Raw genomic sequence first — 23,375 nt, forward strand, 5'->3', positions numbered from 1 at the left:
CAAAACATGGAGGCGCCTTCAGAAACTGCCACAGCCCCCAATGACCCGGTGATTTCAGTGTCTCAGGCCGACATGAAAGCATCCGATACAGATGGGGTACCTGGCTGAGTACTAAAGACCTACAATGATCAATTACCTGGAGCGTTCGCTGATATTTTTAACTTCTCACTTCGGCATTCAGGTGAGGTCCCCACCTGCTTCAAGCAGGCTTCAGTTATATTGGTGCCAAAGAAGAACGTGGTAATCCGCCTTAATGACTATCATTCAGTAGCACATACATCTACTATGATGAAGTTCTTTGAGAGGCTGCTGATGAAACACATCAACTCCTGCTTAAAAGTGACTTGGATCTGCTCTAATTTGCCTACCTTCATAACAGGTCAACAGCAGATACCATGTCATTAGCTCTTCACATAACCCTGGAACATTTGGACAGCAAAGATGCATACATGAGAATGCTCTTCATTGACTACAGCTTGCCTTTCAATACCATTATCGCCTCAAAACTCAGCAATAAGCTTCAAGTCCTAGGCCTCAATACTACTTGTGCAATTGGATCCTCGATTTCAGACCCCAGACAGTTCAAATTGTCAACATCTTCTCCACTCTCCATCAGTACAGTTGCTCCACAAGCTGTGTGCTGAGCCCCCTACTCTAATCACTTTATACTTATGAATATGAGGCTAAGCACAGCTGCAATACCGTATTTAGGTTAGCTGATGACACCACAGTCATTGGCTGAATCGAAGGTGGTGATAAATAGGAGGGAGACTGGCTGAGTGGTGCCTGAGATTTTCATGCACAGCAGCCTCTAGAGTTTACAGAGAACGGTGCAAAAACAAACAAAAAAAAAATAATCCAGTGAGTGGCAGTGCTGCAGGCAAAAAAGTCTTGTAGTGAGGTCAGAGGAGAATGGTCAGACTGGTTCAAGTTGACAAGGTGGCTACAGTAATTTACATAACCACATGTTGCAACAGTAGTGTGCAGAATGCACAGCACGTCAAACTTTGAAGTGGATGGGCTGCAGTAACAGAAAGAAAACCATGGACAGGAGGTACCTAATAAAGTGGCCACTGAGTGTAGCTGGTATGTTATGCTCTCATTATTTAGACCATTTGACAAACAGTGATACTTAATGTCTACACCAAGATAATTTTTGGGGAAATTATTTCAAGGTAGATGATAAACATCTTGGAACAGTACAAAAGTACAAAACAAAATTGTAAATTTCAAATTTTATTAGAAGGCACAATGATGCAAGAAATATATGTATTAGAGTCATCTCGTGCTAATATTCTACAAAAGTTAACTTTTCCTCTTTATAAAAGGAACACTTGCATTGATAAACACCTTTCATATCCTTTTCAGGAAATTCTAAAGCTCTCATTTTTAAAACGTAGTCACTGTTGTGAAGGATAAGCCACAAGTGATTTTTGTCTCAGTAGCTATTTTTAAATAACTTTCCAACCTCCCACTTCATTCTAGTTCTGACTTTATAGCCTTAAGTTAACTGAACCATGAAAATAATGTTTACCTATTAGCTTCTTAACATTTATAATGCTTGGGCACTTCCTAATCCATTGACTACCTCAATTATTTATTTCTTCAAAATTATTTACAATGAGCCCAATGATTTCTACAATGCACCTTTGTTCCGATAATACTTTTTAGGATGTCAGTTGAAGGAAATGGTCTGAGTGATCTAGCTAAACTATAGGATCTTCTTGCATAGAAGGTTTCTAATACAAACCTCAATCTCACAGGACTTTTTTTCATCTACAATCATATTTCAAAACGTCAACGTGTTCTATCCCTTATCTATTTTATTAAGATTATCCCCACTTTATAAATATTTCCATTTTGTTTTCTTCAGCTTATTATTTACAGTAAAGCAATAATTCTCTACCATTCAGAAATCCCAGTGGTTCAACATCTGGCTTACTCATTAGTCCTGAGTATGTACCAAGGCTGTGCAAGTGAGATGTGTAGCCAGAACTGGAATCCTGATTATGGACTGGGTGTGTGACTGTGGTCAGGAATGTGGCTGGTTTTCCAAGCAGAGCTGAGGTATGGAGTGCTATTGAAACTCAGAGCATTCTGTTCCTATTCCCTTTAAACACACTGGGACTCTAGTTCCACTCCTTGCATGCCCACCGGAGTCACTGAAATATTACACAGCCATGTAGCATTAAAAAAAAAAGTGAAAAAGTGTGTTGGGGCATTCACTGGAGTAGCATGCAATAGTCCAGAAAATCTTTTAGTCCACAGTCCTGAGGGTGGCGAGGGTATCAGATATTTACTATAGTATTATTCAGCAAGGCATACTGAAATCTAGCGCAATTTCTTTTTATACATCTTCCAAACAGGTAAAGCATAATGCTGCAGGGGAATCCATTTGAATGACTGTATGTCTTTGATGTAATGGTGTTTGGAACCAAGATGCAGATTACCCATCATTATAAAAGCATAACTACAGATATTTCCACCATTTCTAGATCAAGAACAGCCTTGTCAGATCCCAGCTATCTGTTCATGTGAGAAAGAACATCTTCATTAACATTTCCAACATTATAACATTTCCAAGTTCATGGAGGTAACAACAGGGAAGTTTTATAACTGTTTGTGTATTTTTGATTTTCTTTTCTTCTTCTATAGTTTGTTCAGTTTATACAAGAATAAATATAATTGGAAGCATTGGAAAGGTTTGTGGAACATAATAGGAAGCAATGAATAATCACTAACTTAGTCTGTTACAAAAGAGGTCAAAAACTCTAATTTTAGTCATAAATACTATGGATTCTATTATAAAACATTGTTCTTGTAGATGGTTTCTAAAGTTTCGGTCAACACAGTAAGATTCTTAATAAAGAGTTATGTAACCTCACTGATATGTGGAAATATTCAATGCGTATCAAAAAGTTTCCTATATTATTAATGCAATCATGTATGCATTTTATTTTCCCCTTTTTCATTCTGATGAATAAAGTACTTTGGGGTGTTCATATGAAAGTGGTGAATGTGTTCGTAGTTGTGTCCAATCTTAAAGGATCCAAACCTAGGAGGGAAAGTTCTAATAGTATTAATGAAAACATAAAACAAGCAATAAATTAACCAGTTATCCCACACAACTTCTTATTAAACATGATGTAGTCATTGTTTCAATGGAACTTTTAAGTTCTGTCTCAGGGATGTGGTCTACTCTCTCTACACCCATGCTCAAACACCATCTATAAATTTGTCAATAACACAACTATTGTTGGCAGGATTTCAGATAGTGATGAGGTGGTGTACAGGAATAAGATAGATCAGTTGGTCGAGTGGTTACCCAGCAGCAACCTTGTACTCAACATCATTAAGACAAAGGAATTAATTGTGGACTTCAGGAAGGGGAAGTTGAGGGAACACACACCAGTCCTCAGAGGGATCAGCAGGAGAACGGTTAAAAGGTAGAAAGGTAGTTAAGTTGCTGGGTGTCAACATCTTTGAAGATCTTGGGCCAAAAATATTGATATAATTACAAAGGCAGCACGAAAGCAGCTATATTTTATTGGGAGTCTAAGGAGATTTGGTATGTCACCAAAGACTAGCAAATTTCTACAGTGGTACTGAGGAGCGCATTCTAACTGGTTGCGTCACCATCTGGCATGGAGGGGCCACTGCACAGGATCAGAAAAAGCTGCAGAAATTGCAAAATCAGCCAGCTCCATTACTTTCCCTCTCTGTTTGCACTGCTTATTTAATTTCTTTTTTATTTGTTTCTTATTGTAATTTATAGTGTTTTATTATGTATTGCACTATATAGCTGTCCCAAAACAAAAACATTCATGACATATGTTATTGATATTAAACCTGATTCTGAAAGGCACAGTGGGGACATGGGCTGGAATTTTTACATTGCATTCAGGAGAGATTTGAGATGTACATAGATTATCCTATAGGATAAAGTAAAGTACTATACCTTGTCTTGGACTATAACTAAACAAACGTTTGGAGAATCAGTGGGAGAGCACTTTGGACAATTGTGACTATACATTTCAAGCCTATCACAGGTATTGAAAAGTGAAAATGTGGGAAACCTGACATGAGTATAGAAGATTTAAGGGGTAACTAATAAAGAAATCAGTAAGGGAAGAGGAAGCAGAAAATGTCCAAAAAAAAAATCAAAAAGCATTTTATAAATATATTAGAGCAAGAGGGTAACCAGGGAAAGAGTATGGTTCAAAAAGAACCAAAGGGGCAAATGGGCATAAAGTAGAGAATGCTGGTAAGGTATTAAATGAATACTTCTTCTGTGTTCACTAGGAAGAATAATCTTCCTCGACAATTCAGAGAGGTAAGTTTTGGAATAAATTCATATTAAAAAGCATAAGGTATTAGATTTCTTAGCAGGCTTAAAGATAAACAAATTTCCAAAATCCAAATAAATGCATTCTTAGCTAATACTGCATGATCATTGAAACCCTCACAAATGGTTAAATGTTTGCTAGCCACAGAAAAAACATCAGATGACTGGAAGACAGGAAATGTGGTGCCCTTATTTAAGAAAGCCAGCAAGAATAAGCCAGGTACTTGAAGGAAATCATAAACTTGAGAAATTTTGCAGATGCTGGAAATCCACAGCAACAAACACAAAATGCTGCAGGAATTCAACATGCCAAGCAGCATCCATGGAAATGAATAAACGGTTGACATTTCAGTCATTTCCATAGATGCTGCCTGACCTGTTGAGTTCCTCCAGCAATTTGTGTGTGTCGCTCAGGTAATCGATGGCCTGTGAATCCAATGCCAGTGACAAGGAAGTTTTTAGAAAAAGTTCCGAGAAACAGGATTAATCTACAGTTGTAAAGGCAAGGATTAATCAAAGCCGGAGATCATGACTGACCAATCTGACATTTTCAAAATGACAGTAAAGTGCATTAATGGGGCAGTGCAGTTAAAACAGTTAATACAGCCTTTGGCAAGATCCTGCATGGAAATTTGGTGCAAAAGTTTAGAACCCATGGGATCCAGAGCAAGTTAGTAAACTGGATCCAAAATTGGCTTATTCAGTGATGTATCAAAGGCCTTGGTGCTGAGACTCCTTATGTTTGTTAGGTAAATCAATCATTTAGGGGTAAATGTAGCTGGCATTCACAGAAAATACTAATGTATTATCACGAGCTGAAATAGGTTAATGGGGGTAGTTAATCAGCACATATCTGCTGATAACCATTAAATCTCTAGGTCTGTGTAATAAGTTTTTATTAGTACAGTGGTGGGATCTGTCCCACAGGCTAGGTTTATGCATGTACGATAAGGATGACTGAACCAACATAATAAAAACAAAATACTGCAGAAACTAGTCAGGTCAGGCAGCATCTGTGGAAAGAGAAACCATTGATGTTTCAGATGAGAATCCTTCGTTAGACTTTGGAAAAAAAAAAGAGAAACAAGTTAGTTGGAGCAGAGGAAACTCAGTGGAAATTTGGTATACAAAATTATGAGAGGTAAACAATCATTTGCCCTGTGATCAAGGTGTCTAAGGCCAGAGGGCACATGTTTAAAATAAAGAGCATGTAATTTTGAGAAGATCTGAAGAAGCTTTTATCCCCCATCCAGGAGGCTGATTGCGCTGCTTTTAATATACATTTTGTAAGCAGTGTTGAGGAACAGAAGAATCTTGGGGTTTACATTCATAAATTCCTCAAATTTGTTGCACAGGTTTATAGGATGGTTAAAAAGGCATATGGTATGTTGGTCTTTGTTAGTCAGAGGCCTGAGTTCAAGAGCCACAAGATAATGTTGCATCTCTATAGAACTGGTTAGACCACACTTGGGAGTATTGTGCTTATTTCTGGTCACCTCGTTATAGGAAGAATGTGGAGATTTTAGGGTGTAGAGATTCACCAGGATACTGCTTTAGAAGTAAAGGTTGAATGAGCTAGGCCTTTTCTCTTTGGAGCAAAGGAGGATGAGATGTAACTTGACAGATGTACAAGATGATAGGAGGCAGAAATAGCAGATACAAGAGAGCACAATTTTATAGTTTTGGAGGAAAGTATAGGTGGGGATGTCAGAGGTACAAATTTTTTAAAAAGCACAGAGTGATAGGTTCATGGAAGATGCTGCCAGCGTTGGTGGGAGAGGCAGACACATTATAGACAATTAAGAGAATCTTAGATAGGCACATGGATGATAGAAACAAGGAGGAATATGTAAGAGGGAAACGTTAGATTGATATTGTAGATTTAAAGGTCAGCACAACAGCGTGGATCGAAGGGCCTTTACTGTGCTATACTGTTCTATGGGTGGCACGGTAGCATAGTGGTTAGCACGATGCTTTACGGTACAGGCGACCTGGGTTCAATTCCCACCGCTACCTGTCAGGAGCTTGTACATTCTCCCTGTGACCACGTGGGTTTCCTCCAGGTGATCAGGTTTCCTCCCATAGTCCAAAGAGGTACTAGTCAATAGGTTAATTGGTCATTTTGAATTACTGGATATTGCTGGGTGGTGTGGCTCGAAGGGCTAGATGGGCCTATTCTCTGACGTATCTCAATAAATAAAATAAATAAATGTTTTAAATCTCTTTTATATCCAAGATGGATCTGATGAGGTCTTAATTATCCAATAACCTCTATGTATTATTAATGAGATTTTTGTATCAAATTCTTTGGATAATACCTGTTGACAAGCACTTATTCAGATTCTACAAATCAAGACAAAAGCACCAAAGTTAATTACATGCTTGGCTAAGGTCAAGTAATAATGATATAGATATGATGTCAGATAGTGTGCCTCCTGATTATTGTAGTCTCCTGGAATTTGTTTTGATCACTTTGGGAAATGGCAAAGAGTTCAACTGAATTCTTTCTTTGGAAATTAATTATAGTATTTTTTTCTCCTGCTCTCTTTTCTCTCCCAGATAAAAGCTTATAATGGGAAGCATCTGGGGCTATGAGGATTAAATGAAAAACAGATATAAGCTAATCGATTCAGTTGATTTCTACTTGTGTCACTTCTACTGAGGCACACTTAAGGAATGTAACGTCTAGTGCTGCTGCAACACAATGCCAGCGATCCTGACCTTGGATGCTAACCGTTTGGGGTTTTTGTGCCTTCTTTGTGATCATGGATTTCTCCACTTTCCAAAACTTGACTTTATCTTAGATTAATTGAGCATTGTAAATTGTGCCAAATTGTAGGGAGAAAGCAGGAGAATTAAGGGAGAGTTGGAGCATGTGAGAGAGAATAAGCTACAAGTAAGAGAATGAAAAGAATGGGCCTAACAGAACTCGCCAAGAGCCAGAATACCCAGTAGGCTCGAACAGCCTCCTTCTATACAAGGATATGAAAAAATTTTCATTGCTTGAAGGCCATATGCTATATTAGTTTATCACTATCATCTTCCCTTGATGGTAACTTTACTGTCACTCACCTGGGGTTAAAGTGAAGTTCTTCAGGTACTTTTTCAGGATCAATTTCAACCTTGTTATTATCTTCATAATGATTTTTGTCATCAGGGATCTGAAATTTCCCCAACTGGACTTCCGTGTCACTTAGACCACCATGTGAAATGCGGGCATAGCCCAACCTAAAACAAAAGATAGTTACTTCCCAGTGGATTTAACAGATTTAACTTTATATATATATCACACACACACATATATGAAGTCAATGTCAAATAAAATGAAAACAATTAGTACAGAGTCTTTTTCACACATCTTGGAACAGGAATATGAACTTTTTGTTTTGCTTTTGCTGCCTTCAGCTATGTTATGGAAATGATGTCTGTCCTAGGTTAGCTCAAGTTAGAAAGAGAGGAAATATATTTCAGCCTTTAACCAGCTATAAATTATGCCAAAATTCATGGTCGACCCTTCAATCAGTCTTCTGATTGAATCATCTATTTTATCTATTATAGTCTGTTACAAGATCCTTCCTTAAAAATTGCCCAGAGAATTATGGACGATCATACAATTCCAAAAACTGTATCTGATAGAAACTACAAAAATAATTTATGACTGCCTTGACTAATGGAATTGAGCACCTTTAACAGCAAAGGTCAACCAATGTAAATCTAAACACTATGATGTAAGCATATCACGGGATTTAAATCTTCAGTGCCTTTTTTAAAAATGTAAAATAGCTTGAGACAACTTCTTTCATGCTCTTAGAAATTGAAAGAGGATTTTGCCCCATACTTGATATACCTTTCTTTTTTTTAATCAAATAGATGAAGGTGTATGCAAATAATTAGCATAACGATGTGTAAAAGATTTAGTCAAATAGGCAACTTTTTGATTATTGGCCACCTGCCTCATCTTAAAATATTTCATCAATAAACACTCAACTGATTTTAATGTTCATGGATTTCTGTCCACTTTGCTGAGCTCCACCCACCATGGCCACCAGGAACTCCCAGTTGCTAGCCATTTTAATTCTTCTCCCTGTTCCCACACCAAAGCATCTGTTATAGCACTCTACTGCTTGGCTAAATGCAGACTAGAGGAATAGCACTAATTCTGCCTGGGTAGTCAATAGCACAATGGCAACAACACTGAATTCTCCAACTTCCAGTAATTGCTCCCCCGCTGCCCCTTTTCTCTCCCCTCCAAATCTATTCAGTTCTTCCCACACTCACTCCAGCCACCTGTTGCTTACCCCTCCTCTATCCACTCCATCTGCCTACCACCTACACCTCTCACCTCAATTCTTGTCAGATTTCATCGTCTATAGCCTTTTTGTCATCTCCACTTATCATTTCTCAGAATCTGTTGCTATCTCCATACTCTTCTCCTCTCTCTGCCTGTCACCCAGATCCATCTATCACTTATTAGCTCTTGCTCCATCCCTTTCCTTCATGTCTTTATCAGTCTAGATGATGGGTCTCAACCCAAAACATTGTCCATTTCCCTCCACAAGCGCTGCCTGACCCATTGCGTTCCTCCAGCAGCTTGTGTCACAGATGAGTATGAAGGCCAAGTCATCGGGTATATTTAAAGCGGAGGTTGATAGGTTCTTGATTACTAAGGGTGTCAAAGGTTATGGGGAGAGCGCAGGAGAATGGGGTTGAGAAGGAAAATAAGTCAGCTATGATGGAATGGTGGAGCAAACTCAATGGGCCGAATGGTCTAATTCTGTTCCTATGTCTTATGGTCTTATAATACATGCTGCTTTGAATGTATAGATCAACATTCAACATTTTGCAATACAATCTGTTTTTCAAATAAATATATTGCAATGCTGAAGTTTCTTAATGGTAGTTAGTCATTTCTTTTTTTAAAACTTCTGGAAATGCAGAGAATCCGATTTCAATTATTTAGTGACAAATTCAATCATGGTTTTCAAAAGGGAGCCGAATCAGTACTGGCAAGCAAAAGGCTATGAAGAATGGATAGGGCAGTGAGCTGCATTGCCCTTGCACAGTGTAGACATGCATATTCAAAGCTGGGTGATCTCCATATATTTACACTTCTTTGATCCTGCTGACACTAAAGTAAGGCTTGATTTTAATTGAATTATTCAGAATTTACTGCTTTCTAAACTCCTCAATATTTACCCTGAATTTTGCTTTTATTGTATAAAACCAAAAGAAAGTTGATTATCCTGCACCTCAAGCCTACTATATATTCAATAAGATCATTGCCTAATTCAACTTTCCTCAAATCTACTTTTCTGCCCTTTCCCATATCCCTGCCGATTAATTCTCCTACTAATTAAATATCTGTTTTGAAGATTCATCCTCCACAACTTTCTGTGACAAGGAATTCCAAGAGCTCAAAACTTGTTGAGGGAAGAAATTCTTTCCCATCTCAGTGTTAAACAGGCAGCCCCTTTAACTGTGTGTGCCTTTGGGTCCTAGACTCTCCCATTCATGAAGCCATCCTCCCACATTTAAATAATCTCCCTATAAATCATACATGCTTCATTGAGACTGCCTCTCATCTATATTTTTTTAATGAGTACAGACCCAACGTGTTTTTCTTTCCTTGAAAAACAATTCCTCCATATCTTGAACCTTATTTGGATTGACACCAGTGATGATAATCATTCCTTAAATAAAGGGGAATAAACTGTTCTCAGCAGATACGGCTTCACTAGTGTCTTGTAGAACTGTAATAAGACTCTACTACTTTTATACTCTAACCTCTTTGGAGTAAGTGCTACATTTTGAGCTGCAACTGTATGCCAGCTCTGTGTCTCATACACAAGGGCCCCCAAACCCATTGCGACGCACATTCCTGTAGTCTTTTTCCAACAACGTATTTTTCCCACACTATTTTCCAAAGTGAAGTTCACATGTTCCCACGTGGGTCAAATTTTCCTACTTCATCTAATACTTATCTTACAAACTGTATCCGCATCAAAGCTTGCCTTCTACCTACAGTATACCCACTTTTAAATCATCCACAAACATTTGCTTCTTTCTTCTAAATCATTAAAATTATTTAAAATTGAAATATATTTGAATCTGTAATGCAGATAAAACTGTTAAGGCAAATAGGACAAGTTTTAGAAGTGTCCTTCAACATTTCTGAATTGAACAGTAAATGTGAAATTCAGAATGTTTTGATGTTTTCCTCTTCCTTAGTGGATAATCCTTTTTGTTTCAGTACTTAATGAATGTTCATCAAGTACACCATTTTATAACTTTTTAGCCTTCCACTATTTTCTCATGTCTTCCTTGTCCATTTTCCCCCTGCTGTTCTGAAGGCAATAGCTTGTTCTATAATGCTGTTCCAATCAATAACAGTCTTACAGCATTCTATCAACCACTATGATTGGATGTCAGGGATAAATAGTAAAACAAAATGCCCAAGATTTGATTATGCACAAATACTTCTCCAGAAACAATGATTTTGAAACCTTAGTCAATATATTTTCACATGAACATTTTATTCATATCGTATATCAAAAATTAATTAAAATGCATAAACAATACTAAACTGATAGTCGACAAGCTTATCTATTGAAAGAATCCAACAGAGAGGAATAAAATCATTCTTTTTACATGGAGTAGAAAGTCCATCATTTCACCAATTTGCGGATAAATATCTATCAGAAATCACACCAAGCTACTCTGAGAGTCAGCTGCCATCAGACAAAAATATACCAATCAATCTATCATCAAAATCAGGCTTCCAAAGTGCCATCTATTCCTCAGCATCCAATCAGCTCATTGCTATCAGAAGATAGCTGATCACCAATTGATTATCAAAAGTCTGTAAACTCTTTAGTAATCAGAATTAGAGAATGAGTTTCAGTTCTCCAGGTTCTGAGAGGAGGGAAGCAAAATCCTTAAGGGAGTCAACAAGAGAAAAATAAATGTCCATGGCAGGAGTAGAATTAGAAGGTGAAAGCCATCTAGGTAAAACTGAAGCCCTGGGCCCTAAGGCCACCCTTCCCTTCCATCCTCCTGGCAAATGTATAGTCTCTGGAAAATAAAACTGAAGGCCTTGGAACAAGACTGCACAATTCTCCATTGCATGGACAGGATGGTGGCATCAGGTTAAGACAGAGTCATCTGCTTCATGAGTAACTAACCATGGTGGACATATGTGCACCATATCATAGCCCCGCTTCCCTGACCTGGAACATCTGGCGGTCAAGTGTCACCTGTTCTACCTGTTGAGTGGATTCTCCACCATCAATCTGGCAGTGCACATTCCACACTGGCAGATATCAAGCTGGCACTGGAGGAGCTGAGCACCATAATCAACAGTAACAAGTCAGTGTATCCTAATGCCTTCTCAATCATCACAAGAAACTTCCACCAGGCTAGCCTGAATAAGTCTCTGTCAAATCTCACCAACATGTCATCTGCAGAACTATGGGAACCAACAAACTCAATCGCAATTACACCATCATCAAGAATACTGTTGTTTTTAAACAAGGGGTCGTACAGATCTGATCTGTCATAAATTAGCTGCTTGCCTGGTGTAGAAAAAAAACAACCCATCTCACTCAACATCAGCAAGACCAAGGAAGTGACTGTGGATGTCAGGAAGAACAAGCTGGGAACACACACACAGCAGTCCTCATTGAGTTGTCAGAAGTCAAAAAGATAAACAAAGTTCCTGGGTGTCAACTTCTTGGAAGATCCAGTCTGATCTCAACGCGTTGATACAATCATGAAGAAGGCACACTAGCCTTCTTTATGATTGCTAGAAGTTTGAGGAGATTTGGTATGTCGCTAAAGGATTACAAATTAAAATAGATGTGCAGTGGAGAGCATCCCGATTGGTCACATCACAAGCTGGTGTGGAGCCTCCAATGCAAGAGGCTGCATGGGTTATAGACTCAGCAGCTCCATCATAGGCACAACCCTCCTCACCATCAAGAGCATCTTCAAGAGACTGTGTCTTAAGAAGGTGACATCCAACACTAAGGACCCTCATCATATGGGATACACCCACTTCTCATTCCCACCATCAGAGAGGAGGTACAGGAGCCTGAAGACTCACACTTAGTGATTCAGGAACAGTTACTTTCCTGCTGCAAACAGATTTCTGAACAGTCCATGAACTACCTTGGGCATTTCCTTCTCTTTGCACTATTTATTTTTGAGATATATAGATGTTTATGTCTTTGCATTGTACTGCTGCCATAAATCAACAAATTTCAGGAGACATAAATCAGTGATAATAAATTTAAAATTAATGGGTGTGATAGGAGGTGAGAACCTCGGTACAATAGCTATCACTAAAGAGGTAGTGCTGAGCAAACTTGTGAGCCTGAAGATAGACAAGCCCCTGGTCCTGATGGAATGCATCCCAGGGTATTGAAAGAAATGGCAGAAGGCTTTGGTGATAATTTACCAAAATTCTCTGGACTCTGGGCAGGCCCTGCTGGATTGGAAGACGGCGAATGTCATGCCACTGTTCAGAAAGGAAGTAGGCAAAAGACAGGTAACTAACTATAGGAGAGTTAGTTTAACATCTGTAGTTGAGAAAATGTTTGAAACTATCCATAAAAAAGAAATAGCAAGGTATCTGGAAAGAAATGGATCCATCAGGCAGATGTAGCATGGATTCAGCAAAGGCAGGTCCTGTTTGACAAACTTACTGGAGTTCTTTGAGGATATAATGAGAGCAGTGGATGGAGGGGAGCAGATGGACATTATTTACCTGGATTTCCAGAAGACGTTCGATAAGGTGCTGCATTAAAGACCTACCAATAAGATGAAAATGCATAGAGTTGGGGGTAATGTATTAGCTTAGATAGAGGATTGGTTTACTAATAGAAAACGGAGAGTTGGGATATATGGGTGTTACTCTGGTTGGCAATCAGTGGTGAGCGGTGTGCCGCAGGGGTCGATGCTTGGCTGTCAACTGTTCACGATATACATTAACTATCTGGAAGAGGGGATGGAGTGTAATGTATCTAAGTTTGCCGATGATGCTAAATTGAGTGGAAAAGCAAATTGTGCATAAGATATGGAGAGTCTGCAGTAAAATATAGATAGGTTAAGTGAGTGGGCAAGGGTGTGTAAGATGGAGTACAATGTTGTTAAATGCTAGGTCATCCACTTTGGAAGGAAAAATGAGAGAGCAGATTATTTAAATGGTAGAAAACTGTAGCATGCTGCTGTGCAGAGGGACTTGGGAGTGTTTGTGCATGAATCACAAAAGGTTGGTTTGCAGGTGCAGCAGGCTATCAAGAAGGCAAATGGAATGTTGGCCTTCATTGCTAGAGGGATTGCATTTAAGAGCAGGGAGGTTATGCTGCGATTGTACAGGCTACTGGTGAGGCTGCACCTGGAGTATTGCATGCAGTTCTAGTCTCCTTACTTGAGGAAGGATATACTGGGTTTGGAAGTGGTGCAGATGAGGTTCACCAGGTTGATTCCAGAGATGAAGGGACTAGACTATGAGGAGAGATTGAGAAGTCTGGGACTGTACTCACTGGAATTCAGAAGAATAAGAGGAGATCTTATAGAGATATATAAAATTATGAAAGGGATAGATAAGATAGAGGCAGGAAAGTTGTTTCCACTGGTAGGTGAGACTAGAACTAGGGAACATGGTCTCAATATTTGGGGGAGTAGATTGTAGGACAGAGATGAGGAGGAACTGCTTTTTCCAGAGTGTGGTGAATCTGTGAAATTCTCTGCCCAATGAAGCAGTGGAGGCTACCTCAGTAAATATATTTAAGACAAGGTTGAATAGATTTTTGCAAAGTAGCGGAATTAAGGGTTTATGGGGGAAAGGCAGGTAGATGGAGATAAATCCATGGCCAGATCAGCTGTGATCTTATTGAATGGTGGGGCAGGCTCGATTGGCCAGATGGCCTACTCCGGCTCCTATTTCTTATGTTTCTTACGTAAAAAGAAAATAAAATGGATTAATTAACTCACAGGAACACCAAACGCAGAAAGTGAATGTTGTCAGATTTGAATTCTTATATCAGCAGAATAACTGAGGCAGTGTCTGGAATTTTCCATTCAATATAGTTATAGCTTTAATTCAATTAGCAGTAATACACAGAACATCTGCTACTGAAATTGCATATACAATGCATATCACTTTCCTAAATTGCTCGTCTTTCATCAATAACTACCGGTAGATGTTCTGCATGTGTTCTATTCAAAGCAGATAAGAAGATTATAATAGAAAAATTAAACTACTGTAGGTGCTGTACATCTGTAATAAACCAACTGATATTTCAGATCTTTCATCAGAACTGGGAACACCAACCTGAAATGTTAGCTAAAAACACAAAATGCTGGCAGAACTCAGCAGGCCAGACAGCATCTATGGGAGGAGGTAGTGACGACGTTTTGGGCCGAAACCCTTCATCAGGAGTGAAGTAACATGGGATGGTCAAGGGGGGATAAGAAGTGGGGGGGGGGGGAGGGATGAAGTAGAGAGCTAGGAAGTGATAGGCTGAAGGGAAATGGGCTAGGGGGAAGGTGGAGAATTATGGGAAATAAAAGAGAAAGAAAGGTAGGGCTGGGGGGAGATTATAGTGAGGGGGGAAAAGAGAGAGAAAGAGAACCAGACTAAAATTATATATAGGGATGGGGTAAGGGGGGGGGCAGGGGTATCAACAGAGGTCTGTGAGTTGAATGTTCATGCCGGCAGGTAGGAGGCTACCTAGGCAGGAGATAAGGTGTTGCTCCATCAACCTGCTTGTGGCCTCATCTTGACGGTAGAGGAGGCCATGGACAGACATATCAGAGTGGGAGTGGTCTGTGGAATTGAAGTGTGTGGCCACAGGGAGATCCCACCACTGCTGGAGGACTGAGCGCCGGTGTTCGGCGAAACGGTCTCCCAGTCTGCGGTGGGTCTCCCCAATGTATAAATGGCCACATCGGGAGCACAGGATACAGTACATCACCCCAGTTGACTCGCAGGTGAAGTGGTGCCTCACCTGAAAGGACTATCTGGGGCCTACACTGAAATGTTAGCTGTTTCTTTTACCACCTGACTTGTGTTTTGCCAATATTTTCTGTTTTTTATTTGGAAATTCTATGCTTAGTCAATAGAAATCGCATTTGAAAGGTATCATTTATCTTTTATTTACATCCAGAAGGGGTTCAGAGTGCTAAAGATCACATTAAAAATATACCTGATTCATGGTAACAGTAATTCATAGATAAGCTGTTGGCTGCTGCCTGCAATTGCAGACAGAGGCCACCATGTGTCACTGTGAACCAGTTCAAAGTCCCATCAATAGTCTTCATCAATAACCGCTATGAAATATTTAAACAAAAATACAAATGGGAGAATTTAAAGAAACAAATGATGAAAATTATTTGAAGAACTCATGATCCCACAAGTTCTTTCCTACTTACACCAAATATACCAGAGGTCTTAGCCTTTTCCCCTCCTTTGCCGTTAAGGTGAAAAGAACTTCACCCTCATTCCCTTCCATCTAAAGTGACTTTGTATGCCATTTCGTCAACTCCAGTATTCCCTTTGTGAACTGGTTATCGCAGTTATTGCATATCAGCCCCCTAAATGGTCAATTGTTGTGTGATTCACAAAATGGCATCTTTACGAATGGTAAGAAAATAGATAATCAAATTATATAGATAAAAAGAAAAATTGTGCAAAAGTAACACGTTGGAAAATAAAGAGATGATTGGGGGGGGGGGGGTGCGGGGAGAAATTGTACCAGAGTCATGTGCTGAGAAAAGGAATAGAGAATAGGGAAGTCTGAGAGCTCAGAAATAAAGTGTTAAAGGAGTAAAGAATGGAAAATATGATATGGAAAGGTGCAGAAAGAAATTAGGACAAAAATATGAGTCTTTGAGAGAGAGAGAGAGAGCAAGGGGTGGGTGAGGTGAGGTGTGCCCAGGAGCACCGATATTATATCAGATTTCTAAAAAGTCATGCATGGTATGTGAGTACTCCTGACTGAAGAATGATGGGTGCCATTTTGGTTAAAAAAAAATTCACCTGAACTCACCCAAACGTCCAATGCAGAAGAGTCAGATAAAGTAATTTGTTACTTGTTTCATCAATATTGTTATTTTCATACTCTACATTCCAGCAAACACTTACTCAGCTCTTCAGGACAAAAGTTCCACTTCCTGTACTTTTTAAAAAGAATCAACCTTTTTGCAGATTACCTGCTGGTTTATTTCATGCTGCTGTTGCAATTCTACATAGTTGGGACACTTTCTAATGTTTCAAGATGCCAGTGCAAAGAAAATACAGTTGATAGGTCAGCATTGGCAACTGGGGAAAGTTAAAATATACATTAAAATTGTGGTGAACTAGATATACCTGTCTGACTGCTCCTGTGGCTCCTCCCAAGACCCTGCTGACTACCCCTGTGGCTCCTCCCACAGACCCCTGTATAAAGGCGACTGTGGCCTGCTGCTCTCCCTCATTTTCCCCAGGATGTAGTGTTGTCCTTCAGTCAATAAAAGCCGATATCTCACTTCCTAAGTCTCGGCGTGAGTTATTGATGGTGCATCAAAAATATTGAATGCAGCTCCTTCAAAGTCATTAAATGTTCCCCAAAATGGATGCTGATGAATGTGCTGTGATTTCTTGTTGCAAATGTTGTTTTTCTCAGCTTCAGAAGTGTTTCCAGGATGATATCCTGCAGTTGATAAGTTCTGAGGTAGAAAAGATGTTCTGAGTAAAGATCAGGGAGAAGGATTTGTGAGCTACTAACCAGCTGGGAGTAGTGTTACAGAAGTGCTGTGGTTGACCACCTGCTGGGTTGAGCCAGAGGTAGATTCTGGTTCTAGCAGTGTATCCTGAAGATAGGGTTTCCCATCTGTATGACAATATAAACTGAGACAAAATAATAAGAAATGCTTCTGCAAGAGGTAGCAAGAAGTTATGTTAGAGGAATTTCTTTTTAAAATGAATGTGCACCTTCAGTGTTGTGAAGAAAACAGGTTGATGACCTGAAATAGTTTGTTATTTGTGTAATATTTTGTGTTTAATAAAATAGAATAGTTAGCGTAGTGGCTGCTATACAGAGAGAAAAATCACCATTGCCTGCACACATCCTGAAGACGATCTGCAGGAATGATTGATGTTACTCAGTCTCTAAAGATGAAAAGCAGAGAACACCACCATCTCGTGGAACTATCCTTTAATGCAATTTTCTGCATAAGAATGGAGGAAGCTCCATTCTTCCCAAACTAAAATAGAAATAGTTGGTGAAAAGGTATGTTCCAACATTTCACTTGTTGAGTCTTCTGTAACCCAACCCTTTTACTGAAATGCGAAACTAAAAGGTAACCTTCCTGTTGCTGAAATATACTTTTCTATCACAGCAGCAGTCGCTCTGGGAGTTGTTCCTACACCACTGTAGTTTCACAGATGAGGAAAAAAATAGCGTTCTTTCTACACTAAACCAAAAGTAAGGCAGCATAGCTGGAACAAATTACAAACCTAATGGATTGGATATGAATGACATACAAATTTTCCAACGTGTCTGCTTCATTGGAATTTCACAAGCCTTTCATGAAAGCAGATCTAAATCTCAAACATTTCTTAGGAAAATATGCGGAAAGATAAGCATGGGTATAAATCATGTTGTAAATATTTGTAAACGCAATTTGGAAAAAGTAACCCTACTTATACAAAATGTTTAGATTAAGTTTTTGAGCAGTACTAACAAGCTATTATGCCAGTTCTCCCCAATGGAAATTCTTCTGGATAAAAACACAGCTGCCATCCATAGATTGAAGACTGATCACATGTGCCACAGATGGATTCAATCTAACATGTTATGCCATGAATTTTAGAAATCATGCCGATGCTTAAATATCTATTATTATTGTTATTTTTACTAGATAAAATTATCATGATTTATACCAAAATAATGAAACTAACCTTATTAGTCCACGATACATGATGTACTCGCACCATCTATGTTGATCACTTTGATCTATGTCCTAAAGGAAAGAGATTGATATATTTACTCCAGAAATCTTGTTAGTACTTTTACAGTCAGCAACATAACTAACTTATTCATAAGCATATCAAATATTTCCCTGGTGCACAGCAGACTTGCCTTTTAAAGAAGGACGTGGAGGCTGCCTGGATTAGAGGATATGGGATACAAAGAGAGGTTGGACAGACCAGGGTTGTTTTCTCTGGAGAAGCAGATGCTGGAAGAAACCTGATAGGGTTATAAAATAATGGGAGGCATAGATAGTTAGCCAGTAACAACTTCTCCATGGTTGAAATGTTTAACATTGGAGGACATGCATTTAAAGAATTGGGGGGGATGGGTTTGGGTTCCAAGGAGATGTACAAGGCAAGTAGTTTTTTTGAAAGGAAAGAATATGAAGTGTGCCCAGAATGTATTGTCAGAGGTGGTGGTGGAAGCAGTTAGGATGGAGGTGTCTTGGATAGGGACATGAACGTGCAGGGAAGGGAGGGATATGGAGCATGTGCTGGCAAAAGTAATTAGGCATCAGTGACTTAATTAGCTCTGTAGGCTGCTGGGCCTCTTCCTGTGCTGTGCTGTACTATTCTATGTTCCACATTCTACATACTTTCTCCATTCTCCTAATAGATCCTTGGAACAGCATGTATTTATTAATTCTTAATACATATTAAAAAATTAAACTTGTTCACTTCTGCCATTTTAAAAATATGTATTCTCCATCCTCTTCTATGAATTTCATAACTTTAAGCCCCTTATTAAGTTTTGATAAAGGTATGCTCCCACAATTTTAACTGACCCTTTACAGATGCTGATGTTAATGATACATGATTTATTTCAGCAAATTGTAGAAATTCTGAGCATGAATAATTTACTCCGTCCCAAGCGGGACCAGGAAGATGGCTGAAGTCCAAAACAGAAACAGAAAGTTGCATCTTTCAAATTGAAATATTAACTGTTAGGCAGAATCAAGTCATACACCAAGAAAAGTATGAATAAATATTTCACTCTGCAAATGTGTGCAAAACTGTTCATACCCAGGCAATCAATTTACAATTCAATCACACAACTAAGCAGAAACATCTTCTATATGGTTGAACTTCTTTACCAACGTTTTGCTACCCAAGATCAGAATTTCACTCCAATAAAATTAAGTATTATATTTACAACATGAAATTGTAGATGCTGGAAATGTGAAACAGAAACTGGAAGAACTTGGATAGGAAGAATCTATGAAATGAAGAACAGGTTTGACTTGCAGCCATTTTTCTTTCCCCTTATCTGCTCTAACAGTCCAGTAAGTCAGGGTCCCTGGCTTATTGACCGTCAAAAAAAAAAAATTAGTGGATTTGGGACAATTTACAAAACAGACATTGAAAATATCCAAACTATTAATTGATCATATAGGCTTACAACAAGTTTCTATGAACAAAGGAGAACTCATTTTGTACTACAGAATCATTGGCACTTTTACCTCCAAGATATACTAATTTGATAGATTTGGCTTAATATACACAAGTAACACATCTGAACCAAGGCTACTAAATGCAGTCTTTCTAGATGAGGCTATTGAGTAAATATGAAAGTTAAAGTTTAGGATAGAGTAATGCAATGCTTTATATTCCATTCATTTTTATGAACATCGTCTTACCTTTACGTTTCCAATATTCTGAAGCTGTTGGTAATCTCTGGAGCCAGGTTCAGAAGTAATGTAACCCAAAAATACAACAGGTTGTGTGATATTCTTCAGTATATTAGAAACATACTCTGCCTGCAACTTCCTGTCTAAATCATCCCTGATTAAAGCAAATTGAAGAAACTTAATAATACAAAAACAACTGTACTGTTAAAAAGTGAACCTTTATAAACAGAATATTTATAAACATAATATTCTCCACTCTATTCATTTTCCTGATCCTCATTTTCCAGTGCCTCTTGGCCTCATATCTCCAAAGTATCCTCCATTCATACAATATTCTGAAATTTCCGCACTCCTCCATTTCTGGCCTTCAGTGTATCTAGTGATACACAATATGAACCAGATCAGTAACAAATAATATCAGGAAAGATTGTTTCGGACAATAATATACAGAGTATAAAACTTTAAAAAATGAATATGGAGCAATGCATTGAAAGACCAGCAAAATTATAAATAAGGAAAACACTTAAATTATTAACTGAGTGTTAATCTCATAGATAAATTGAGAAATGTTCACTTACTGATCATTGCCAAAGTGAGCAACAACCAAATCCACAAGGTTCCCTGAAATGTTGACCGTCATTGAAATGGCAGGAGCAATCTCTCCTTGTGGAGATGGAAGACAGTGGTGCTTGGACTGGATGATAGGGTATCTTGACAGAACCATTATTCTAAACATCAGAAATGAATTAGATTCCACTGACTGCCACAAAATTAATCAATATGTCTATAATTTGAATTTATTCCATATTATGAAACTGTTTTGTTTCTTACAACTTTAAACCATAAATGAAAGAAACTTATAAATACACATATAGTCGAAGAGCTGCTGAAAACACAATTATTTTCATAATAGGTTAAATTAACCTCTTACTAAAATCCTTTGTTCAAGGATACATGGACAGGGAAGAACAGCAAGCAAATTTTAAACAAAAATAGAAATCAGCAGATGCTCAAAACCTGCAAAGTCCTCGAAACTCAACAGATTAGGTAACACTTATAGTGATGCTGTTTCTTTTTCCACAAGTGCTGCATCGTCTGCTGTATGTTTCCAGTATTGTCTGTTTTTGTTTCTAGAAAATGCTACAAGATGAATTTCTGTGACAAAAAAAACTAGTGGGTTCAGTAATACTTGAAGTGTTTCACCCCACACTTACAGTAAACATTCCTGTGTGATATCTCCATCCTCCTAACCACCCTCATCCCAGGATGTGAAAAGCTAAATAAAACAACATTACAACAGTAGCAATAAGGTGTCCTAAGAAGAAAACAAAAGAGGACAATAGGTCAAGCCAGTTAAGATGTAGTATTAATAATCTCATCATTCAACCACTTAACTGAGTAGAATTTCCCTGCAGTTAAGTGTAGGCTCTTGGAACTTCTACTGCACCACTGGACTGTTCGTGGGGTTCAGCTGTCTACTGAATCTGTGCCAGATCATATCTGATGCAAGTACAGTGGTTCTATTGAAATCAATACGAGGAAGCTGCTGCAATGAGAGTAAGTAGACTTCCAACTTAATTTAGTTTAAATTTGTTTATTTTAAACCTGTCTTATTATTCCAGAAGCATTTTGAATGTTTGTGAAAGCCAAGAGGGTGGGTGGTGGGGAATAGGGAGTGGTGATCTTGTAATCATGTTATAATAAAATAGCTGAACTTCATCCATGTCCTTCTTTATATCTGTTTTACACTTTATTTATCATTCGAGACAATACAGGCATACAACTTGGAACCAGCCCTTTGGCCCAACTGGTCCAGGCTAATCAAGATGCCCATCCAAGCTAGTCCCATTTGCCTATATTTGGCCCATATCCCTCTAAACATTCCTATTTGGATTTGGAGTACCTTGTGCTGCTGTGTAGAGCTTTTTGGCTACCTAAGTAGTTCACGGCTGTTATTATCGCAGCTGTGTACATTCAGCCGCAGGTTGAGGCCTCATCTCAAATAATAATAAGCTTAGTGAAGAAGTCATCACTCTGACAAAGTGGTGTCAAGAAAACAACCTCTCCCTCAATGTCACAAAAACAAAGGAGATGGTTGTTGAATACAGGAGGAATGGAGACAGGCATTGACATCAATGGATTTGGGGTTGAGAGGGTGACAACTTTAGGTTCCCTGGCATTCACATCACTGAGGATCTCTCGTGGTCTGTACATACTGGCTATTGGTGAAAAAAGCATAACATCGCCTCTTTCACTTAGGACAGTTGAAGAAGTTTAGCAGGAGTTCCCAAATCCTAAGACTTTCTACAGAGCCACAATTGAGAGCATCCTGACTGCATCACTGCCTGGTATGGGAACTAGACCACATAATCATTTAATTGGTTAAGCACAAGATAATAAATTAAGAAGAAATGAGGAAGAGGTGTGGAGAGATCTTATATGAATTTTTTGCATCTATATTTACCTCGAAGATGGACGCACAGTCTATAGAAGTGAAGCAAAGTGGCATCAACTTCTTGGACCCTATACAGATTTACAGAGGAGCAGATGTTTGCTGCCTTGAGACAAATCAGGGTGGTCAAATCCCCAGGGCATGTCAAGGTGTTCCCTCGGACTCGATGGGAGGCAAATGCAGAAATTGCTGAGGTCCTAGCAGAGATCTTTAAATCATCCGCAGCAGTAGGTGAGGTACCAGAGGATCGGAGGACAGCCAACGTTGTTCTGCTGTATTCAGAAGGGCTCTAAAAATAAACCAGGAAATTATAGGGCACTGAGCCTGACTTCAGTCGTGGGAAAGATATTGGAAGGTGATGTACCATCAATAACTCTCGGAGACGGGAAGCGAACGATAGGCTTTTATTAGCAGCAAATGAGACCACTACATCCTGGAGACTGAGGGAGGAACAGTGCCTCCAATCGCCTTTATACAGGGGTCTGTGGGAGGAGCCACAGGAGCAGTCAGCAGAAGGGCGTGTCCAGACAGGTATACATAGTTTACCACAGAAGATATTCTAATAGACTGGATATATGAGTATTTGGATAGACGTGGACTGATCAAGGATACTCAGTATGGCTTTGTGCATGGTAGGTCATGTCTGACCAGTCTTGTAGAGTTTTTTTGAGGAAGTTACCAGGAAAGTGGATGAAGAAGGCAAGGCAGTGGATGTTGTCTACATGGACATTTGACAAAGTACCACATGGGAGGTTAGTCAAGAAGGTTCAGTTGCTCGACATTTAAGATGAGGTAATAAATTGTGTACTAAATTGTGTAATAAAAAGTAGATATTGGCTTTGTGGGAAAAGGCAGCAAGTGGTAGATGATGGAGGCCTGTGACTGGTGGAGAGCAGCAGGGATCGGAGCTGGGTCCATTGTTGTTTATCATTTATA

The 23,375-nt window shown here is 38.9% G+C and overlaps 1 protein-coding gene across 1 annotated transcript in view; it reads right to left on the minus strand.

The window, feature by feature from the left end:
- Positions 1-1,220: 1,220 nt before the first annotated feature.
- The window catches only part of LOC140737906 (PGAP2-interacting protein-like), a 75,740-nt gene continuing 53,585 nt past the window's right edge, over positions 1,221-23,375 (minus strand). The window contains exons 12-16 of the mRNA XM_073064696.1: positions 20,566-20,715; positions 19,997-20,141; positions 18,288-18,349; positions 7,418-7,573; positions 1,221-3,055 (exon numbers count right to left, since the gene is read on the minus strand). Coding sequence (XP_072920797.1) covers positions 2,941-3,055; positions 7,418-7,573; positions 18,288-18,349; positions 19,997-20,141; positions 20,566-20,715 — 628 coding nt within the window. The 3' untranslated portion in view covers positions 1,221-2,940. The remainder of the gene's footprint in view (positions 3,056-7,417; positions 7,574-18,287; positions 18,350-19,996; positions 20,142-20,565; positions 20,716-23,375) is intronic.

This window comes from Hemitrygon akajei, chromosome 13 (assembly GCF_048418815.1).
Source record: "Hemitrygon akajei chromosome 13, sHemAka1.3, whole genome shotgun sequence".
NCBI lineage: Eukaryota > Metazoa > Chordata > Chondrichthyes > Myliobatiformes > Dasyatidae > Hemitrygon > Hemitrygon akajei.